The following is a 22,339-nucleotide window of genomic DNA, read 5'->3' as shown; positions in this document are numbered from 1 at the left end:
TTTTATCTCACATGTGGGGACCATTCCAGAGCATGGGAGCAAGTCCGGGAGTCTGGGGGAGCAGCAGAAGAACCTAGCACTGCCTTGGACATAATTGTACATATTGGTCTCCATATGCACTAGATGGGCAGCACAGATGGTGTAATGGTTAGCATTACCGCCTCACAGCACTGAGGTCATGGGTTCGATTCCGACCATGGCCCTATCTGTGTGGAGTTTGTATATTCTCTCTCTGCTTGCGTGGGTTTCCTCCCACACTCCAAAAGTATATTGGTAGGTTAATTGGCTCCCAACACAAATTAATCCTAGTGTGTGAGCATGTGATAAGGAACATAGGGCCTGATTCAGAGCCGGACGCAATTAGCGCTCGCTCCTCCAGAATATAGGGGTGGCTATTCAAATCAACCGTTCGCTCTTTGCGGTCTGTTCACGCCTCTAGGTCTGAACAAGCGAACAAAACTTGCGGTCGTTTTTTGAAAAAATACGCCCCCTGGCCGCTCGCATCCTACGTCATGTCCGCTATTTATTAGATTAATTGAGTACATCGACCAGGGTATGAACTGCTCGCTATTCTTGTGGTTGGTTTTTACTACCACAATTTTGCGAGCAGTTCTGGCTATAAAATAACCCAGTGACGTGGTCAATGACGCTGCTGTTTTAATTATGCACACCCATAAAACGCCCGTTTTGACCTTTAAGCATGCCTGCGTACGGATCTCCACTCCCCGTTTTCAAGCACCTTCCCCTGTTACCACCCACATACGCCTCCTCCTGTCACTCAAATTAGCAGGCATTCGCTGTTTTGCGAGCACATGAATTTCCACCGCATTTACTGGTTCGCGCATGCGTATAACGATCCGTACGCATGCGCAGTTGGGCAAACATCGCTCGGAACGAATGAGCGGCCGCTTACGAGCGGCTCTGAATCAGGCCCATAGAGTGTAAGCTCCGCTGGGGCAGGGACTGATGTGAATATATGCCAAATATTCTCTGTAAAGCGCTGAGGAATATGTGTGCGCTATATAAATAACTGGTAATAATAATAATAACAGTATTAACAATTAACCCTACAGATGGTCTATAGCAGTACATCCCTAACAGTGCATGTTTTCCAGATCTACTAGTTAGTACACAGGTGTATTCATTACTGGTTGATGCATGTTAAAAGTTGATGCTAATTATTTAATTTGTAATACTGAGGAGAACATGCAGCGCTAGTAAAATTTTATTATATACTATTTCTATTGTTGTCATGGTGTGGACTAGTAAGGGGGGGTTCCAGGCAACCGGAACCTCCCCTGTGTTTGCCTATGCGGCCGATATGATCGCATCCTGCAATGCAATCATGGGCGCTAATATTGCATCCAGATCGCATTGCAAATGCGATCATTAAAAAATGGACCCCTTGGTGACCGAGGATAAGCCTGCCACCACATTCTTATGTCATTCAGTCGTAGGAATGTTGGAATCAAATGAGGGATGGCCATCTTGTGGTGTCATTGAGAATTGCACGTGCACGCTCTTGCAGAGTACACATGCAATTCTTTGGCCCCTTCTGCTTTATATAATCATTTATTCATAAAGAGCAGGATTGCTGGGGAGAAACATGATCCAGGAATAATAATAAACAGAGTGATACTAAATCTGGCAGAGCCTGCTACTGAAAGAAATCACAATGCTGAAGACTCACGATGGGCGGAATGTATGGCTATAATATACTGAGGGTCTGGTCAGAGGTGTAAGCAGCATCGATGTCGCACGCAAGTGTCCAATGCTTTATGTCTGCGCATCTGTGCGACGCACAGCACATACGTCATGATGATAAGCAGAGAAAATTCCGACGCCCTGGATTTCAGTGGGTCTTCCTTGGAGGGAACGGGGTGGTTTGGCAGAGGCGGGCGTGTGTCTTTTGATGCAGTAGCGCAGACACAGGGCTTATGAGAGGCTGAAGAGGGGTGAGACGGGGGGGCGCATTCGTGTAAAGACCATCGATATAAACCTGGTTACAGACGCATGTGCGCCTGTCGGAGATCGCATCTCATACAAGTGCTCGACTCCTGGTGCAAAATACTTCCTGATGATGATTGACGGCCATTTGTAATTGGCTGTCTGGGTCTGAACCCTTCCCTCTGTCTATAAATCATTAGTGTGACTGCTACTGTATATTATATGAAGTCGCGTCCATTTATCTGCATTCTAGACAAAAGTGATTGAACACTGACAGCAAATAGATCCAACGAGATGTTAATGACGTCAGTACTGTGTAGGTCCCACTACGTGCAGTGATTACTGCAGACACCCATCCTGGCAAACTGGCCACAAGGTCCTGGATAACAGCAGGCGGTATGTTTTGCCAGTTCTGCTTAAGAAGGTCGAGTCGTCCTAGAACGCACCCGTTACTCCAATTCATCCCAAAGGTTCTTTGCCTGACTCAGACCCGCTCGATTGTTTGCATTCTGTGCATGCAAACGCATCGCAATGCGCGTGCGCGAACCAGTGCGAGTCATCGGCAAGCGCTCGCTGTGCGTAGACAGCCCGACTGAATGAGTGACAGGAGAAGCCGTTTGTGGGTGGTGACAGGGGCTGGCCGCTAGAAACAGGGGAATTGAGGTGCGAACGCAGGCGTGCCTGAGCGTCTTAACGCCGTTTCATAGGCGTGCATAATTAAGAGTCAGCGTCGTAGTACATACACGTCACTTGGTTGTATTTCACACTGAAGCACTCGCAGTGCTTGCGACAGGGTATGGTCAACCACAAGTGCTGCGATCGCATCCGATGGTACTCGATGTTACCAATGGTTGCATACACTTCCTGGAGATGACGTGTGCAAGTAGGCATCTTAAGACAGGCTGGTGGGCGTCTGCATGCACAATGCGATTGCTCGCTAAGACATAGTGAGCGTGCTAATGCCTTGCCGTGCGATCGTTTGCCTTTGCATACGCATCTATCGAGCGGGTCTGGATCGAGCCCTCAGTGCGGTTAAGATCTGGGCTCTGAGCTGGCCAGTCCATCCGTCTGGAATTTTCTGTATGCCAGTCCAGCGTCGCCCTGGAAACATGACAGGTGGCATTGTTGTCCTGATAAAAACATCCATTGTTTTTCGTAGTGCATGGGCCTCCCTACCAAGTGTTCTTGTCGAAACCGCCAGATTAGTGGCCATTTGGAACTTGTGTGCTATAATATGCATGGTATACATTTTGCTTGTGCAGGGGTGTCTAATTACTTTTGTCTATATAGTGTACTTGCTGACATTTTAATTCTCCCCTCCGTGAGGGCCAGGTGGGAGGGACATGGCCACATATGGGGGCATATCAGCCTCACCCCCAATGCCCTTGTGCCGAGCTTTGGACATTTGAGAAGCAGGGAGTGCAGGTACAATGACGTGATCCACGGTGAACTTCTTATCGAGCCCCTAAACGCAATGTTTTGTGGTCTAATCTCTGGGAGTTCAGGAGAGTTGCCGGAAATTGGCGGCGCAGACAAGTATGTACTTATTTGAGGTTTGCAGTCAGACTGCGCCGTTAGTATTTTGATTTTTATATTTGTATTAATTGTATTTTAAATGATATATGTGATTTTTAGATTTATGAATAACTCTATCCAGACACTATCCTATGCATTTAACATTACAGTATTATATTGTGTATACATTGGGTACTTTAGTATTTACAACTAATACTGGCAAGCCTCATCGCTACCATTTTGTTACTGCGGGGGTAAACCTGGCGCATATGCTAGTGCTGCAGTCCCCCAACTCAGCATAAGCGCGCAATTTGCAGATGTATTTTTTTCCGTAAAATGAGCCCAACAATACAGTAATCCCTTCATATTCGTGGCTCCCAATCTGTGTTTATCATAGAGGCCTTTATGTAATCTAGACGGCTGTTTATTTGTGTTTCCTTTGCGTACAACACTGTAGCTGCCAACATTACTCACTTCTCCCAGAATGCGCTACTGTACTCTGAGTTAAGGAAAATATAATAATAATAATCCTGTTGAATTAAGTAACTGATGTTGAATGTGGTTTTTAAACATCAATTGCTTTTCCATCCCGGACTATTTATTATTTCAGTGGGAGACACAAGTCATCACTTTCCTTTCACTTTATGGGTTTGTACACAGGGTACTCGGAGATCAGCTGAGCTTCCCCACATTTCGTCAACAGTGAACGCAGTAAAATAGGACTTCCAGTAGGGATTAATTTTGTCTTTGAAGAATGGCCAATGGATGCTCACAAACGTTCAGAATGAACAGATGAGGAAATAGGGATGATAATGATCTGCTGCGGGCAGGTAGTATGTTCTGTGGTGGCCTTTGGCTACGATCGGTGGGTGTCTGGTTGCATCATTAGCAGTGGCCTGGTGTGATGACAGTGGAAGTCTTGTGGTATGATGAGTGATGACAAGATAGAATGATCAGCGCTGGGCTGGTGGCATGTTCAGGACTGACCAGGCGGTATGATGAGTAATGACGAGGAGGTATGATTAGCAATGACCAGGAGGTACTGTATGATGAGCAATGACCAGGAGGTATGATGAGCAATGACCAGAAGGTATGATTGATTAGCAATGACTAGGAGGTATGATTAGCAATGACCAGGAGGTATGATTAGCTGTTTGAAAAGTGATGAGCAGGCTGTATGAAGAATGATGACCAGGCTGTATGAAGAGTGATGACCAGGCGCTACAATGAGCGATGACCAGGGGGTATGATGAGTGATGATCAACCAGTATGATGAGCCACTTAGTTATCACATTTGCCTTATGGCAAGGTGCTCCATCATGCTGGAAAAGGCATTGTTCGTCACCAAACAGTTCTTGGATGGTTGCGAGAAGTTGCTCTTGGAGGATGTCTTGGTACCATTCTTTATTCATGGCTGTGTTCTTAGGCAAAATTGTGAGTGAGGCCACTTCCTTGGCTGAGAAGCAACCCCACACATGAATGGTCTCATGATCCTTTACTGTTGGCATGACACAGGACTGATGGAAGCACTCACCTTTCCTTCTCCGGACAAGCGTTTTTGCAGATGCCCCAAACAATCTGAAAGGGGATTCATCAGAGAAAATAACTTTACCCCAGTCCTCAGCAGTCTAATCCCTGTACTTTTTGCAGAATATCAGTCTGTCCCTGATGTTTTTCCTAGAAAGAAGTGGCTTCTTTGCTGCCCTTCTTGACACCAGGCCATCCACCAAAAGTCTTCGTCCTCCAAGAGCAACTTCCCCCAACCATCCAAGAGCAGTTTGGTGACGAACAATGCCTTTTCTAGCATGATGGAACACCTTGCCATAAGGCAAGTGATAACTAAGTGGCTCGGAGAACAAAACATCGAAATTTTGGGTCCATGGCCAGGAAACTCCCCAGAGCTTAATCCCATTGCGAACTTGTGGTCAATCCTCAAGAGGTGGATAGACAAACAAAAACCCACAAATTCTGACAAACTCCAAGCATTGATTAGGCAAGAATGGGCGGCCATCATTCAGTATGTGGCCCAGAAGTTGATTGACAGCATGCCAGGGCGAATCGCAGAGGTCTTGAAAGAGAAGGGTCAAAAACTGCAAATATTGACTCTTTGCATAAAATTAATGTAATTGGCAATAAAAGCCTTTGACACTTATGAAATGCTTGTCATTTTACTTCAGTATACCATAGTAACATCTGACACTTATGTAATGCTGTAATGTTACTTCAGTATACCATAGTAACATCTGACAAAAAGGTCTAAAAACACTGAAGCAGCAAACTTTGTGAAAACCAATATTTGTGTAATTATCAAAACTTTTGGCCACGGCTGTATTCTAGTGTCATCTATACAATACCGAGAGCATTCTGGTGACAAATAATCAATGTAGTGAGCACTCTTGTGACTTTTAATGCAGAAAACATTTATGAGACCTATTTTCAATGCAGAGAGCATTCTAGTAACCCCTGCAAAGATCATTCTAGTGATCTCTGGGTTTGATTCAGACCCGCTCGCTAAGCTGCAACTGCTCGCTATGGGTGATTGTTGCCCGTCTGCGCATGCATCGCAATGTGCGAGCCAGTGTGTGCAATTGGAAAGTGATAGCCCGTAGCCTGCAGACGGAGCACTACTTTGAGTGACAGTGCCGTTTGTGGGTGGTAACAGAGAAAGTTCCTTTGATAACGGGGGAGTGGATGTGTGACCACAGGCGTATCTGAGCGTCAAAAAGCCGTTCTTTGGGCGTGCATAATTAGCATGGATGCGTCATTGTACACGTCACCTGGTTGTATTTCAGCCTGCAGTGAACGCAGTGCTTGCGGCGGGGTAGGGTTTACTTCAAGAGCTGCGAGCAGCTCCGATGGCTCTCGATGTTACTGATTAATCAGACACTTCCTGGAGATGACGTGTGCTTAGAATGATAAGTGGGCATAATTACACCGGCATGCGATCACTCTGCCGTCGCTCTCTAAGACATAGCGAGCTGGTCTGAATGAGCTCCTCTATCCAATACAGATAACATTCTAGTGACCAATCTACAATACAGTGAGCATTCTGCCTACCTTTAATGCAGAAATCATTTTGGTGACCTAAGGGCTATGCAAAGTGTAGTCTAGTGGAAAATCAAAATATACACTGATGAGCCGAAACATTTTAACCACCTGCCTATAATGTTGTTGTATGCTGCCAAAACAGCTTTGACCCACCGATGCATGGGCTCTACAAAACCTCTGAAGTTTGTCATATGGTCTGCATTCAACTTGTTGACTACAAGTACCAAATGTCAGCTTACCGTGTAATATATCCCTGATCTTGATATGTGCCGATGTTACAAGATGGTAGACATCATTCGCTTCATATGGGAATAGTCATTTATTTATTAACAGTTTCTTATATAGCGCAAACAAATTCCGTCGCGCTTTACAATTTGAATTAACATTATACTGGGTTGTAAAAGGCATAAATACATACATAAAAGACATACATAAGGGTAAGAGGGCCCTGCTCGCAAACTTACAATCTATAGTCATGTTTTGGCTCATGGGTGTATCATTCAAGTGACCCATATTCAATGCAGAAATCATTCTAGTGAACCCTATACAATGCAGAGATCATTCTGGTGAGCCTTATACAATGCAGAGATCATTCTGGTGAACCCTATACAATGCAGCGATCATTCTAGTGAACCCTATACAATGCAGAGAATATTCCGATGAACCCTATACAATGCAGAGATCATTCTGGTGAACCCTATACAATGCAGAGATCATTCTGGTGAACCCTATACAATGCAGAGATCATTCTAGTGAACCCTATACAATGCAGAGATCATTCTAGTGAACTCTATACAATGCGGAGAGCATTGCAGAAGTCACAGATTATTGTGACCTCTATACAGTGCAGATTTGTTTTATTTATTACCAGTTATTTTTATAGTGCACACATATACCGCAGCGCTACAGAGGTAAATATCAAGAGGTAACTCAAGTTCAAATGCGGAGCCAATATGCAGAGAAATACCCAATGTTTACGCACATCTCCAATGTTTTTAGATCTGCGCAGAAGCCGCACTGCGCTTGTACAGATCTGGGGATGCGATGTCACTCGCAGTGCCCCACAATGTAGCAGCATGATTGACATGCTGCTGCCATTTGGGAGCGGCGCCAGAAAGCGTTACTGAATACGTGGGCGCGACGGACCTGTTTTCTGGGCGTTCCGAAGCCAGCGCCTGCATCTGTGGATGCAGATTCACTGGCCCCGGCTGCGCAATTTAATCGGTCATCCAAAGTATCCTGGGGGCTACTAAGGGGTCAGTCCTATTAGGTGTGAATTGCGAGGTGCGAGTTGCTATTTTCACTTCGAATTCACATAGCACATTAATTTTGCAATCCAATTAGCAACTCGCACTGAATCAGTCAGACTGAATTATCAACTTTCCACTCGCACCTCCCTGAGGGTGAGAGATGGGAAGGAAAATCTTTATTTTAAGGTTAAAATGTGGGGACACCATGCTGAACCCCGTGGACAACCCCCCAATGACTAATTAGGAAGTTTCCAATTAGCTTAATTAGTGCAATAATTACATGTCATTTTTGGGGGTAAAAAAAAAAATGGCCTCAAATTACCCCAAAATCGATTTTTTCATTAGTCTTGGCACCCCAAGTTAATTACAATAATTTTTTAGTTGAAAAATAATTATTTTTTAACATTTTTCAAGGTGCCCTAAAAGTACCCCAAAATCACCCTTTTTCCTATTTTTTTTTTTTTTTTTGCATTTTTCGTTTAATTGTTTTGAGATTAAACGAGTTGTTTTTTTTTTTTTAATAATCTTCTTGCATTTAAACCACCCCCCCACACACAAATCAGCCATATGACACCATTTAAAAACCTACAGTACGTTCCTAATGCCCACAAACAGCCTTCTATACGGTCCTTAACCATTTTGGGGGGGTCCAGAATGGTCCCCCCACATTTTCATGCATTTCTTTCAAATCTCATTTGGCAGTCAATTTGCACCCCTCCGCTGCGAGTAGTGCGAATAGGTATTTTTTTATTGGATTGGAGAATTCTCAGGAGCGCGCTTCGCTGCGAGGTCTTCGAGTTTCAAGAAAAACTCGCTACTCACAATTCGCACCTGATTGGATTGACCCCTTAGATGTTTGTTGGTTGCGTAGCTGATCGGAGGCACTATCTGATCATAGAAGTTGGCAGTGGGCGCCTTTTAGCTCATAAAGCCTCCTGCTGCTTTTGCATATTTTAACACAGCAACCGAGTACAAAGACAAACAGCTTACAAGTTCGATACACAAGTATCTGCCAGAAGGGCTAAGCAGATAGCAGGGAGCAAGTTCCAGGCAGGGGAGTGAGGAGCAGGCTGTCGGGTAATCTCTATTCAACACAGAGAGCATTCTAGTGACCTGTACAAAGCAGAGAGCCTTGTATTGACCTCTGGGCCCGATTCAGACCCGTATGCTAAGCTGCGGACGCACGCTATGGGCAATTATTACACGTTTGCGCATGCGTCAAAGTACGCATGCGCAAACCAGTCTCTGCGCCCAGGAATCGTGCGCTCGTAGTACACAGACTGGACGCTAGTTTGAGTGACAGCGCCGTTTGTGGGTGGTAACAGGGGAAGGCGTGTCTGGGCGTCAAAATGGCATCTTATGGGTGTGCATAATTAGCAAAGAAGCATCATTGTACACGTCACTTGCTTATATTTCAGCCTGCAGTGATCGCAGTGGGGTAAGGTTTACCTCAAGGGCTGCGAGCAGCTCCGATGGCTCTTCCTGTAGATGATGTGTGTTAAGATAGAAAATTGGGCGTCTTTAGACTGGCGTGCATTCGGTCTGCCGTCGCTCTCTAAGACATAGAGGGCGCCCTTACACCAGACAGTGCGAACACGAAATTTGCATACCCAGCTCCTTTTAGCTGCGAGAGAGCGCAGCTTAGCGTCCGGTTCTGAATCGACCCCTCTGTACAAAGCAGAAAGCATTGTAGTGATCATTATACAATGCAAAAACAAAAATTGTAGTGACCTCAATACAATACATAGAACAATTCAGAGAACGTTCTAGTGACCACTATAACTATAGAAAGCATTTTAGTATCACCTATACAATGTAGAGAGGATTCTAGAAACCACTTTATATACATTTGAGAGATGATTCTAAAACCCTTCCATATAATGCAAGTGCACTCTAGTCGCACATGGTGACTTTGCTACATTTAAGGTGGTTTGTTTTGAAGTGGGAACATTTTGTGGGCCAAAATATTTTAATGAGTTTTGTAGGGTGGGTTAAATTTAGGGAAGTGTTTTCCTGCAAAATTGACAAATTCCCCTGGCTTGTAGAATTGTAGGAAGCTTTCAAATATAGGGCCTGATTCAGACCCACTCGCGAGCGGCTGTCCGCTCGCAAGTGGGTCGATGTTCTGGACTGAGCATGCGCACGACGGAGGGAGCTCCGTCGTGCGCATGCGCCAGACGCGACGAGCGAAGGAAAGTCCTTCGCTCGTTGTGTCCGATCAAAGGAGGCGTGCTGTCAATGTTGATTGACAGCACGCCCCCTTTGGTAGGCGTGCCGGGGGCGTGCCTCCCTGACGGGGGCGTTCCCACGGGAACGCCTCCCGTCAAAAGCCGGCCCACTGACATCACTAGTGATGTCAGTGGGAGTGATTTTGGCTCTGATAGAGCCAAAATCACTCCGGAGCTTGCGGTTGAAAACCTCAACCGCAGGCTCCGGCTCGCAATTTCGATGGTCGCGATGGTCTCGACCATCACGGCCATCAAAATGCACGCTCGTATAGCCTGTGGGTGGTGACCCACAGCTATACGAACGTCCAGAAGGACGCTCCATTTTCATGGAGGCCGGCCCTCATTCAGAGCGTGCGCTCTGCTCAGAGCGTACGGCTCTGAATGAGGGCCATAGTTTACACCTTAAAACACACAAAAGTGAAAGATGTAATAAAGAGAGCTTTGGGGCCTGTTTCAGTGGTGCAGGCTATTGCAGCCGCGCTGTGCGTCTTTTGCTGCAATGTGACTGCATCTTTATGCTAATGAAGATGGTATTCATACAGGGAGGCCCACCGGCTGAGGCGCTAATCCGTCACTGTGCATATTAGGACGCACCATGGGACTCATCATCGAACATTGCACCAGCCCTATGGAGGCGCAGATTATTCGTCAGGACGTGGTCGCTAGGCTGGAGTCTGACTTGAGTTGTCACATGCACATTTCCATCTGGACCCACAAAGGAAGGGGATTTTAAAGCACATTGGCCCTCATTCAGAGGCGCTCGCATGAAGCGAGCGCTCGTTCTGAATGAGGGCGGCCGCTTGTTTTTTTTTTGTGCGGCCTCCTGGTCGCTAGCTAAGCTGTGGGTTACCACCCACAGCTTTAGCGACCGACCAGGGTGATGGTCGCGATGGTCAAGACCATCACGACCATCAGGGCTTGCGACAAGACCCTAAGGTTGGGTCTAGGCAACCGCAAGCCCCAGGAAGCTCCCCACTGACATCACTGCTGATGTCAGTGCGGCCGCCCACAAAACGGCAGGCGTTCCGTCAGAATTTCTCAATGGCTCCGGGGATTGCGCACGTGCAGTGCGGCCGCTGCACGTGCGCAGGGCCTTAACATCGACCTGGTTGCGAGTGCTCATCGCTTGCGACCGGGTCTGAATGAGACCCATCGTGTAATGTAGGCAGCATGCACCTCAGTGGCGTAAGTTCATCCGACGCCCGGAGGCAAGTTATAATTTGGTGCCACCCCCATCACAGCCGCTGACACTGTAATGTAGCAATTCACATGCATACATGCTATAGACAAAGGCAGCAGCTGATGGTCTTACATGGACCTCTCCATAGTGAATGGTGGCTTCTCAGGTGCCGGGAAGGGGTGCCATGTATTGGGCGGCCGTGACGGTACACTCCCCAATTACAGCCCTAAGTGGGGTGAATATGTTGTGGACAAGGTGCCCCTTCAGAGCTGGAGCCCGGCGGCAGGCGCCTCCATCGTCTCCACCTATATATTATATATCAGACAGCTGCACATTCTCATGGATTGTTGTTACCTCTTCAGTCTCCCCATTTGTCTGTCTGCAATGTAATTGGCAGATAAAGACCACTTTAAATAAACTTTAATGGAGCCGCAGGAGAACATGCTCTCTCTTAACCCTTGTCTGTCTCTCAATATTGCAGCGTCATCGATTCAGCAGTCTCTTTTGTGGCTCTGCTGTCTCTTTGCCTGCTCCACTCCCTGATTATGCAAGAAGATTGCGTCCCTCTTTCCTTCTCATTATGTCCCATCTTCTTTATTTTGTCTCTAAGGATTTTCCTGTTCTCATTACTCTTAGGAAGATCCAGTATCTCAGCTGTGTCAGGATGTTCCTGTCCGTTTTCTCTCTCTCTGGATGTTTCTACTTCTCTCGCTCTCTCTTTTATTCTTTATTAATTGAAGTGACATGAAATGAGGTTTATTGCTGTGAATAAATGCTGTCTAGTTATACCAGAGTAATGAGGACTTGGGGGAAGGGTTGCACTTGTATCTCTCAGGATGTCTCAAACTAAGGGCCTGATTCAGAGCCGCTCGTAAGCGGCCGCTTGTTCGTTCCGAGCGATGTTTGCACAACTGCGCATGTGTATGGATCGTAATACGCATGCGCGAACCAGTCAGTGCGGCCGAAAATCGTTTGTTCGCTAAATAGCGAATGCCTGCTATTTTGAGTGACAGGAGGAGGCGTATGTGGGTGGTAACAGGGGACGGTGCTTGAAATGGCGAGTAGAGATCCGAACGCAGGCGTGCTTAAAGGTCAAAACGGGCGTTTTATGGGTGTGCATAATTAATACAGCAGCGTCATTGACCACGTCACTGGGTTATTTTATTGTCAGAACTGCTCGCAAGATTGCGGTAGGAAAAACCAACCACAAGAATAGCGAGCAGTTCATAGGCTGGTCGATGTACTCGATTAATCTAATAAATAGCGGACATGACGTAGGATGCGAGCGGCCAGGGGACGTATTTTTCAAAAAAACTACCGCAAGTTTTGTTCGCTCATTCAGACCTACAGGCATGAACAGACCGCAAAGAGCGAACGGTTCATTTGAATAGCCACCTCCTTTTTACTGAACGAGCGAGCGCAAATAGCGTCCGGCTCTGAATGAGGTCCTAACTCTCCGTCTTGAAGGTCTCCTAGGATTCTGCTGTCCTGATACAGTGTATGCTCCACTCTCTCTCTACCTGTCTCTGCACATCACTGGCTGTCTCTCTGAGTGCTTCTGTCTCTCTCATAATACTCATGCTTCTCTCGTCTCTGTATCTCCATAGCTTTTTCTCCCAGGGACATTCCAGTCTCTCTAAGGGGCCCATTTATCATTGTATTATAAATATTACGTTTCCACCAGATGTATGAAGGAGGTGCCGCAGTAAATATCTTCGATACCTGCTGTGATCCCTCCATTCCCGCACCAAGCCAATGCGGAGACTGGCCTCACAGCTAAAGCCATCTGAAGATGGCGTTAGCCTTTTGTAGGCTATGGGCTACACATTACATAATTAGCCAACAGTTAGTTCACCAGGAACTCTCCCCGGCAATGGCGGCCGTGCATGTGCGGGATTGCGCATGTGCGGGATTGCGCATGCGCAGTTGCCCCGGCAGCACTCCGGGCATACTTTCGGAGCCCCTGTTCCTGCTGGTGTCGGATGATGATGCTATGTCCGATATCTGCTGTGGCCCCTCCATTTTCGACAGCAGCCACAGCCCCTTAGGTTTCTATGGGTGATACGAGTCTGTCAGATTTATCAAACCCTGGAATGCCAAAGATGGCGTTGTGCTGCCGTAGCCTACGAGCTCCAAATCGCAAAAAATGACCAGGAGACCGCGCATGTGCTGGAGTCTCGGCACAGGAGTTAAGAGACTGCTGACGCGGTCGCTTTACTCCAAACACATCGCAGGGACGGGCCACTGTCCCTGCAAGTGCTCTGTAATACGTTTGGCCAAATATGTTCGCATATTGCAGTGCGATCATGGGCGCTAATATCACACCCAGATCGCATTGTGTACGTGATCATTGATAAATGGGCCCCTTACTACCTTTACGCCAATGCGAGATTCCATTCAGTTATGAAGGTTCATGCGTCTGCAAGCGGACAGCTGCACCGCCCACTGACATTGCGCCAGCCGTCGCAGCCGTTATCCGTAGTATCGGCATTAGCATCAGCCCTATGTCAGAAGCCACTAATCCATCAGAGAAAATGCCTCCCCTCGCCGTATGTGTGACTCGCACAGAGCTTTAGATACACGTCCAGGACACTACCACAAAGACAGTGCGGTTCTGTGCGATTGCATTATGGCCGCCCAGTTCCCATCCCGAAACGCCCAATTTCATGGAAAGACAGATACGGACAAGTTCAGTCCGACTCAGAATAGGACGGACATACTCAAACATATCTGGCAATGGGCTGTATGTAAACGACTTGTCGTTTGCGTCCATGCACAGAGATCCGTTCCACTCACAATCAGCCCTCTGTCTCTCTGGCTGTCTATTTCCGAGTTGCTCTAGTCTCTGACATTATCTGGCTGTCTCAGAGTGATCAGCTAGCCATACACCTGCACGACCAGCATAAGATCAGATTCACCATCCGACTCCCCGGAGCTCCCAGGCAGTCCCGGCGGCATATTTGTTGTTTTTCTTAGCACACGATCTGTCGTACGATCGATCGTGTGCCTCACGCGCTCATCAGGGAAAGTCATAGAAATGACTTGAATGGACGCACGATGCATTGCATGCACAAAATAAACGGTACGATCTGCAGACGATAGGATGGAACATATGTGCTGCACATCTGATCATACGATCCGCTTTAGGAGCTGCGGGAGCGCGCATCGGATCGTATCTTACTCCGAAAATACACGATTTTCACAGGATCCATCCTAAGGACTCGTCGAAAATCGGGCAATCGGCCCGAAATCGTGCAGGTGTATGACCAGCAATCCAGTGTATGCATCAATCTGGCTGCCTCTTTCACAGTGCATCACTCTGGCTGTCTCTTTCAGAGAGCTCCAGTCCCTGCATTTCTTTGACTGTCTCTTTAGGAGTGCTCCAGTCCAGTCTGCTTTTCTCTGGCTGTCTCATTCACAGTGCATCACTCTGGCTGGGTCTCTCTGGCTGCCTCTTTCAGAGAGCTCCAGTCCCTGCATTTCTTTGACTGTCTCTTTGCCAGCGCTCCAGACCAGTCTGCTTTTCTATGGCTGTCTCTTTCAGAGTTCTCCAGCCTCTTTTTGACTGTCTTTTTCAAAGTGCCCCAGACTCTGCCTGTCTCTGTCAGAGTGCCCTTGTGTCTCTTTGGTTGGCTGCCTCTCTCTCTCTCTCTCTCTCTCTCTCTCTCTGTCAGAGTACTATTGTCTCTGGCTATCTCTGTCAGTGTACCTACCCTCTCACCCCGACTGTGTCTGTCAGTGCCCCTGCCTCTGGCTGTCTCTCTGTCAGACTGAGTGCCCCTGTCTCTGGCTGTCTCTCTGTCAGGCTGAGTGCCCCTGTCTCTGGCTGTCTCTCTGTCAGGCTGTTTCTGGCTGTCTCTCTGTCAGACTGAGTGCCCCTGTCTCTGGCTGTCTCTCTGTCAGGCTGAGTGTCTCTGACTGTCAGACTGTCTCTCTGTCAGGCTGAATGCCCTGTCAGGCTGTCTCTGGCTGTCTCTCTGTCAGGCTGAGTGCCCCTGTCTCTGGCTTTCTCTCTGTCAGGCTGAGTGTCTCTGGCTGTCAGACTGTCTCTCTGTCAGGCTGAATGCCCTGTCAGGCTGTCTCAGGCTGTCTCTCTGTCAGGCTGAGCGCTCCATCCTCTCTGCTGCTTCTTCTTCTGGGTACCGGAATGCTCCATTGGCCGCAGCATAGAGGGAGCAAGATGAGGGATGCAGGTGATTCACCATCACCGCCCCGCCTCCCCTCTCTGTAGCATGGTGCACTCCGCCTCTGCCTGACTGCCTGCTCTGCTGGACCTCTCCAGTATCAGACACAGGGGACGGCGCCGAACGTACCAAGTGCCAGGGGAGGGGGAGGAGGATGCTGATCGCGCTCGGTCGCCGAGGAGACAGACTGAAGACCGGCTGTAGCCGCTGCCAGTCCTCCGCCTAACGGCTCTGCTGCCCCCGGGCTCTCCCTGTCTCCTCTCATCACCTCCATAGCCGGGAGCGGAGCGGCGACTGACGGGTAACGGGACACACCGAACACTGATACCGGGGACCGGAGCGGACACATGATGAATTACCTGCGGCGCCGCCTATCGGACAGTAACTTCATGGCCAACCTGCCCAACGGGTACATGAGTGACCTGCAGCGGCCGGAGACCCCCGCCCCACCCGCCGCCTCCCCGGGACCACCGGCCGTTTCCCCGGAGCCCAGCACCGGCGGTGGCGGTGGTGGTGGTGGCGGCGGCGGCGGCGGCTTCTTCTCCTCCCTCTCCAACGCGGTGAAACAGACCACGGCCGCCCTCAGCGAGCAGGTGTCCACGGCTGCCGGGGGGGTGTCCGGGGCGTCGTCCAGGGGGGCTAAGGTGCTGCTGGTCGTTGATGAGCCACACACGGACTGGTGAGAGCGGGCACTGGGGGCTGGGAGGGCTGCCTGGTATTAGGGGTGATAGGGCATGGGAGGGCTGCAGACATTGGGGGTGATAGGGCATGGGAAGGATGCAGGGCAGTGGGGGTGATAGGGCATGGGAGGGCTGCAGACATTGGGGGTGATAGGGCATGGGAAGGATGCAGGGCAGTGGGGGTGATAGGGCATGGGAGGGCTGCAGACATTGGGGGTGATAGGGCATGGGAGGGCTGCAGGGCAGTGGGGGTGATAGGGCATGGGAGGGCTGCAGGGCATTGGGGGTGATAGGGCATGGGAGGGCTTCAGGGCAGTGGGGGTGATAGGGCATGGGAGGGCTGCAGGGCATTGGGGGTGATAGGGCATGGGAGGGCTGCAGGGCAGTGGGGGTGATAGGGCATGGGAGGGCTGCAGGGCATTGGGGGTGATAGGGCATGGGAGGGCTTCAGGGCAGTGGAGGTGAAAGGACATGGGAGGGCAGTGGGGATGGTAGGGCTTCGGAGGGCTGCAGGGCATTAGCAGTGTTAGAGCATGGGAGGGCTGCAGGGCATTGGGTGATAGGGCATGAGGGGGTGCAGGACATTGGGGGGTGATAGGGCATGGGAAGGTGATAAATTACTGGGGCGAGTGGCTGGGTACAGGAGTCGACAGGTCATGGGGGCTTGGCATGGCACTGTGAGGGAGGGTCTGGGCACAGGAGTCTGTGTGGGAGCCATGTAGGGTGATGTAGGGATGTTTGATTGGGTAATGAGGGTGAGTAGGGTTTATCATTTGGGTGAAGGCTGGAAAAGGATAATGGGAAGGGCGTAGGAGGAGGTTGGATGGGTTTGATGAGTAAGGGTTATGAAGCGATGAGGAGGAGATGTTTGGAAGGAAGGGATAATGGAGAGTAGAGGGAGTTAAGGGGAGAATTTTGGGTAAATGTTATAGAGGGATTGGGGTGGTTGAGAGGGGCCTAGTTGGGAAGGTTTAAGGGTGAGGAGTTTTTGTCATGAAGGGATGGAGGGGAAGCTGGGAGAAGGTCTGGATGATAATGGTATGATAATGGAGAAAGAGTAGGGGAGTTTGGTTGGAGATGATAAAGGTTGTGGATGGATTGGAAGAGATGAGGGGTGTCTGTTTGGGGAGGGAGTAGGAGAAGTTTGGTTGGCGATAAGTAAAGGGTTTGGATGGCTTAGAAGACATGACGGGTATGGTTGGCAAGAGTTAAGGGTGATGAGTTTTGTTATGTACGGATGGGGAGGAGATGAGAGGGTGTCTAGTTGGAAATCGTAAGGATAATGCAGAGATTGTAGAGGGAGCATGTTTGTGAATGATAAGTACATGTTATGAATGGATTGGAAGAGATGAGGAATGTGGTTGGGGAAGGAGTAGGAGGAGTTGTTAGGGTATGAGTAGGAGGAGTTGTTAGTAAAGGTTATGGATGGATTTGGATGAGGGGTGTCTGGTTGGGGAGGGTGTAGGAAGAGTTATGGTTTGATTGGAAGAGAGGGAAGTCTGGTTGGGGAGGGTATGAGAAGAGTTTGTTTGGGAATGATGAGTAAAGGTTATGGACGAATTGCATTTGATGAGGGGTGTCTGGCTGGGAGGGTATGGGAAGAGTTTGGTTGGGAATGATGAGTAAAGGTTATGGATAGATTGAAAAAAGAGAGTTTGATTGGAGACCATGTCTAGAGTATGGATGGATTGAAAGAAACTAGAGGGAGCCTTGTTGAGAAGGATTAAGGATAATGTGTAATAGATATGAAGGGCTGGGGAGGATATGAGATAGTATCTGTCTGGTAAGGGTAGAGATAATGAAGACGGGTAGAAGGAGGTTGGGAATTATGAGTGTACGGATGCATTGAAAGATATGAGAGGTGTTTGGTTGGGGAGGGAGTTGGATGACTAAAGGGAATGGATGGATTAGAAGATATGAGAATGTCTGGTTGGGAAGGGTTAAGGGTGATGAGTAAGTGTTATGAAGGGAGTCAGTATTGTTGAGAGAGTTAAGGTAGATGAAGTGTGTGATGGAGGTAATGGGAGATATTATTGGGAGTCTGGTTGGAAATGGTATAGGTAACTGTAGAAGTTTGTTATGAGTAAAGGATTGCTAGAGGAGAGAAAGTCTGGCTGGGAAAGGTTATGGATGAACCATAATTGTCATGAATGCAGAAGATGAGAGGGTATTTAGTTGAAAATGGCAGGGATAATAGGGAGTGAGTAGAGGGAGTTTAGCTGGGGATGATGAGCGCAAGGTTGGGAAGGACTAGGAGCAGTTTGGTTGGAGATGACGAGTGAAGGTATAAAGGGATGAGAGGGTGTCTTTTTGGAAAGGGTTAAAGGTGAGGAATAAGAGTTGTGAGGTCCGGGACAGAAGAGTTGAGTGATGTTGTTGACATAAGAATAGAAAATCTAGAATGATGGAGATGGAGAGATCATATAATGCATGGATGGGAGGATTTGATAAAGGAATAAGGCGAGGGACAAATCATTGCATGGAGAGTGGATGTGAGAAGTAAGGGAAGGGAGATGGGGGTATGAAAATATTTAATGTTTTTTTATCGTTTGTTATTTGTGTTTTACTCTACAATTAGTGTATAATGTGGAGGAAAGAGTTCAGAGTGAAGGGTGAGTGTGACTGGGGAAAAGAGTAGATGATATTACAGGGAGCGTACTGGGTGCAGCTGGAGAGGCTGACAATTAGAGGTGAAAGGTGTAGAACAGGCATGTGGTATAGGCTAAATATAGCTAAAGACATTAAGTGAAGGGCAATGTAAAATGCATAAAATATGATGAAGGATATGGGAATAAGGCTATTGATTTAGGAGTGCGGGTACCACAAAATGGATTTTGGATAGCAGCTTAAGTGACTGGGTCAATGTAATTCTGCCAAACTTTTATCTATACACGTATTTATATAGCACTATAAGAGTACAACAATATTTACTCAATAATGAAGTATTTCAAAGACATATTCAGTTTTAGTTGAACTGATCCTTTAGGTTATAGTATTGGTTTTGCAGTTTTACCCTGTTCCTTTAAATCAGAGGTGTCATTCTTCAACAGCGTTTCCCAACTCACGTCCTCAGGGACCCCTAGCAGTGCATGTTTTACAGGTCTCAGTATCACAAGTGAAATAATTAGCTCCACCTGTAATGAATACACCTGTGCTCCAGCAAGGAGAATTGGAAAACATGCACTGTTAGTGCTCCCAGAGGACTGGAGTTGGGAAACACTGTACAGTACTACAATGATACCAAGGGCTTGCTTGTGTGGGCAATGCATTACCCGTAATTGGGTATGTGCACGCTGAGGTGGGAGAAATGGTTCTTTATTTAGATTGCAGTATTGAGTATTTTATTTACTGCATCTATAATTTACGTTAGCGCAATTTGTAATGTTGTCCATTAAAACTTTAATAATTAAAATACATTTTAATAACTTAATAATTCAACCTTTGTGGGAATTCTGTGGGATTAAATGTTCAAAATTGATCCAAAGAGTCCATTTTAAGAATGTGACCGCTATCCTAAGTCTGACCATTCCCTACATACATTCCATGGCAGCGTGTATCTAGCACGTTTCCTGCAGGTTCTTCATCTTCAGGGGTTTTGGCGTATTATGCAGTCTTGTTGACCCCCACCACCACATCACCTTTTCGATGTCCGTGTGTGAGGTGAGAAGAGTGAAATTTTGCGCTACAGCTCGAACCCTATGACGTTGAGACATATTCCGAGGACTGCATAACCCTGCATCTTTTTTTGGTTTATTTTATGCATTTAGCCCTATTCTACTCTGGATTCTTAAGAGGCAAATTGTTATTTTTATTTTTGTTGTTTTCAAAGGTGGTCATGTTTGCATAAAACCAGCATGCCCAATGGGTTCACCCTGTGAACACTGATGATTGTTATACAGCATTAAGTACCTAGATACACTCTACCGCAGCCGGCTTGATTGAAAACAAACATTAAAAGTCCACAGATATGAACACCTCGTTTAATGCAGATAATCCTCAGACTCATTATTCTGCAGAGCATCTCTCCAGCCCCTAACGAGCAGGATCGTGTGGTCCCCAGACAACTGGGGAATACCTGGCATGACACATCTGTGTTTATGCCAGAAAAGCCAAGAGGAGAATCCTGTAGAATATTCTGCATGTGACGCCAACATGTCTACATTTTCTTTTACATACAGTAGTTAAGCATTATAATTTCGTGCATCCAGTCACCGCTATGCCGCATTTTCCGCTAGTATATTGCGATATAATTACTGGATTTGCATCCTAGTCTATAGGGTTTTGTTTTATGTACATTGAAAGCTCTATAACCTCGCATTATCCCGTCCTTCCCTCAGAGCAGCATATGGTCGCCATATATATCCTATATAAGTGCCAAATGAGTTTTATTAAGAAGCATATATGTAGGCCTAGTCATGCTACTGGATTTGTCCCCATCAGTCATCATCTGTCGCCAGGCTGATCAGTGATGTAACCGGGTGCATCTTTTACAGCAGAAGGTGTAGCAAGGCCTCGGAGGAGTGGTGCTTAGGTGAAAGAAACAGATGCCGTGGCATGGAAACCGTTATTTATCGGTACAGCGTGAAAACAGGCACCTGAATTATACATTATAATGCTCACATTAGATCAGGCTCAAGCACAGCACCTGTGTGCAAGGCACAGTGGCTTGTGCCAGCTGCAGAAACAATCCGCCCAGTTCTCTTCTTGCTCTGGTAATTGTACCCCATTATCCGGCAGAACGAGGGCTGTAATTGTGCTTTGCTCACAGCGCTGAAGTCTGAGCAGAGAGATCTGTAGAATGAGGCATCTTGTCAGATCAGCTTCGTGTTCTCAGCATTGTCTGATTCGTGATGGTCCTACAAAAAAAAAAAAACATATTTGTGAGCAGAATTGGCGTTCGCTGTAGGCCATGAGGATTAACCATCATCCCTGTAATTCTTCTACAGTGTAAGATAGAAGGTGTTTTACTCTTTGCATCACCTAAGGCAATTGATCGGCATTTAACTCTATGGTAGCGTAGTGTCAGGGTCTCTCCCCTTCCCGGGCTTGGCACCACAAGGGATTTTTTGTCTTCTGCGAAAAGATGACATTCGTGTAGGATAGATGTCATCAGTGTTGCATGATCTGTATGTGACTTTCTGCACATGTCACTGCTGCAGCACTGTTGCTTGTGACAAATCCAGCCATCCCCTGTTATATCAAGATGAACATAGCAGAAGAAAGGTGCACGTAATAAACACTCAGAGGGCAATGCAAAGTAAAAAGCAAGTGGACCGTGTTTACACCTGTATTGTGTTTGTGGAACTAAATGCATATATTCGCCTGTATGTTGCGTCCTAACCATCTCTGCGGCTGGACCGTCCCGATCCGTACGCTTAGTTTCATACCAGTCATCGTCACTGCACACTTGCACCTTTAGGTGCTAAAGATCCTTCAGAAAACAGGCGTAATTCTGCGATCGCCCAACCCTACATACCGTTGACACGCCCTTGCTACACCTTGCCTACTTATGAAAGCATCGTTACACCCATTCAGAAGAGGCGATTCATAAGCGCATGACTCTGCATCGACGAAAAACACGCAAGATCTGTCCGCAAAACTGAATTACGCCCAATCGTGCGTCAGCCCCTTTCTTGAGAAATATGATTTTTCTGTGCAATTTATAGCACAGAACACATATCACTGGCCTCAGTGGGGAGGTTGCGTTGACTGCAATGCAGAGTTGAGGATCCTGGAAATCTCTGCTGTTGTGGAACTACAAATCCCAGATTGCTATTTTTCCAAAGCAGTGTATCTAGTTTATCATTCTAATTGAATCCCCCCATCCCTTTTATTAATAGCGTAGCCTATCTGTGAACATTCCTAAGTTCTCCTGTGTTTTTTTATAATAGACAGGTGCTTATAACTATAATCCATATTTAAGATGCGCTCTAAGCAGTGACTTCTACAGATAGGGTGCGTTAGCTTGCAGTACGGTTAAGGAAGACTCTACTGAACTGTACCACCCCCTCTGGCACATTAATTATGCTGAAATATATTCAGTCAGCTGCCGTTGGTCTTACGATAAGCTACCCAATGCGTCTTAGCCTCATGTAGCTACAGGAAATTCGATGTGTGTTTATAGGTAAATGTATGCCGCCGCTTTAAATGTAAATATTTGCTTTTTCTACATATTCCGCGCATCTGTTACAAACAGATCTCGTCAATATTCTTCTCAGGATCCCGGCCAAAAACATGGTATCACGCTGCTCCTTCCTTCCATGCCTCCTTCCATCATAAGAGGACCGTACACCCCTCTCGCCCATGT

At 47.3% G+C, this 22,339-nt stretch overlaps 1 protein-coding gene across 6 annotated transcripts in view; it reads left to right on the top strand.

Annotated features, from left to right (window-relative positions):
- Positions 1-22,339, top strand: part of SYN1 (synapsin I) — a 156,548-nt gene that overhangs the window by 59,539 nt on the left and 74,670 nt on the right. For 4 of the 6 annotated variants that reach the window (XM_088469945.1, XM_088469936.1, XM_088469961.1 and 1 more), the window contains exon 1: positions 15,480-16,031. The exons of the other annotated variants lie outside the window; for them this stretch is intronic. In XM_088469945.1, the coding sequence (XP_088326071.1) occupies positions 15,700-16,031 (332 nt within the window). In that variant the 5' untranslated portion in view covers positions 15,480-15,699. Of the gene's footprint in view, positions 1-15,479; positions 16,032-22,339 lie in introns of those variants that run through there. 6 annotated transcript variants of the gene reach the window in all.

The sequence above is a fragment of the Taudactylus pleione genome, unplaced genomic scaffold, assembly GCF_031769625.1.
Source record: "Taudactylus pleione unplaced genomic scaffold, aTauple2 ptg000013l, whole genome shotgun sequence".
NCBI classification, from domain to species: domain Eukaryota; kingdom Metazoa; phylum Chordata; class Amphibia; order Anura; family Myobatrachidae; genus Taudactylus; species Taudactylus pleione.
The sequence above is the reverse complement of the archived record's forward strand: the minus strand, read 5'-3'. Positions and strand labels throughout refer to the sequence as shown.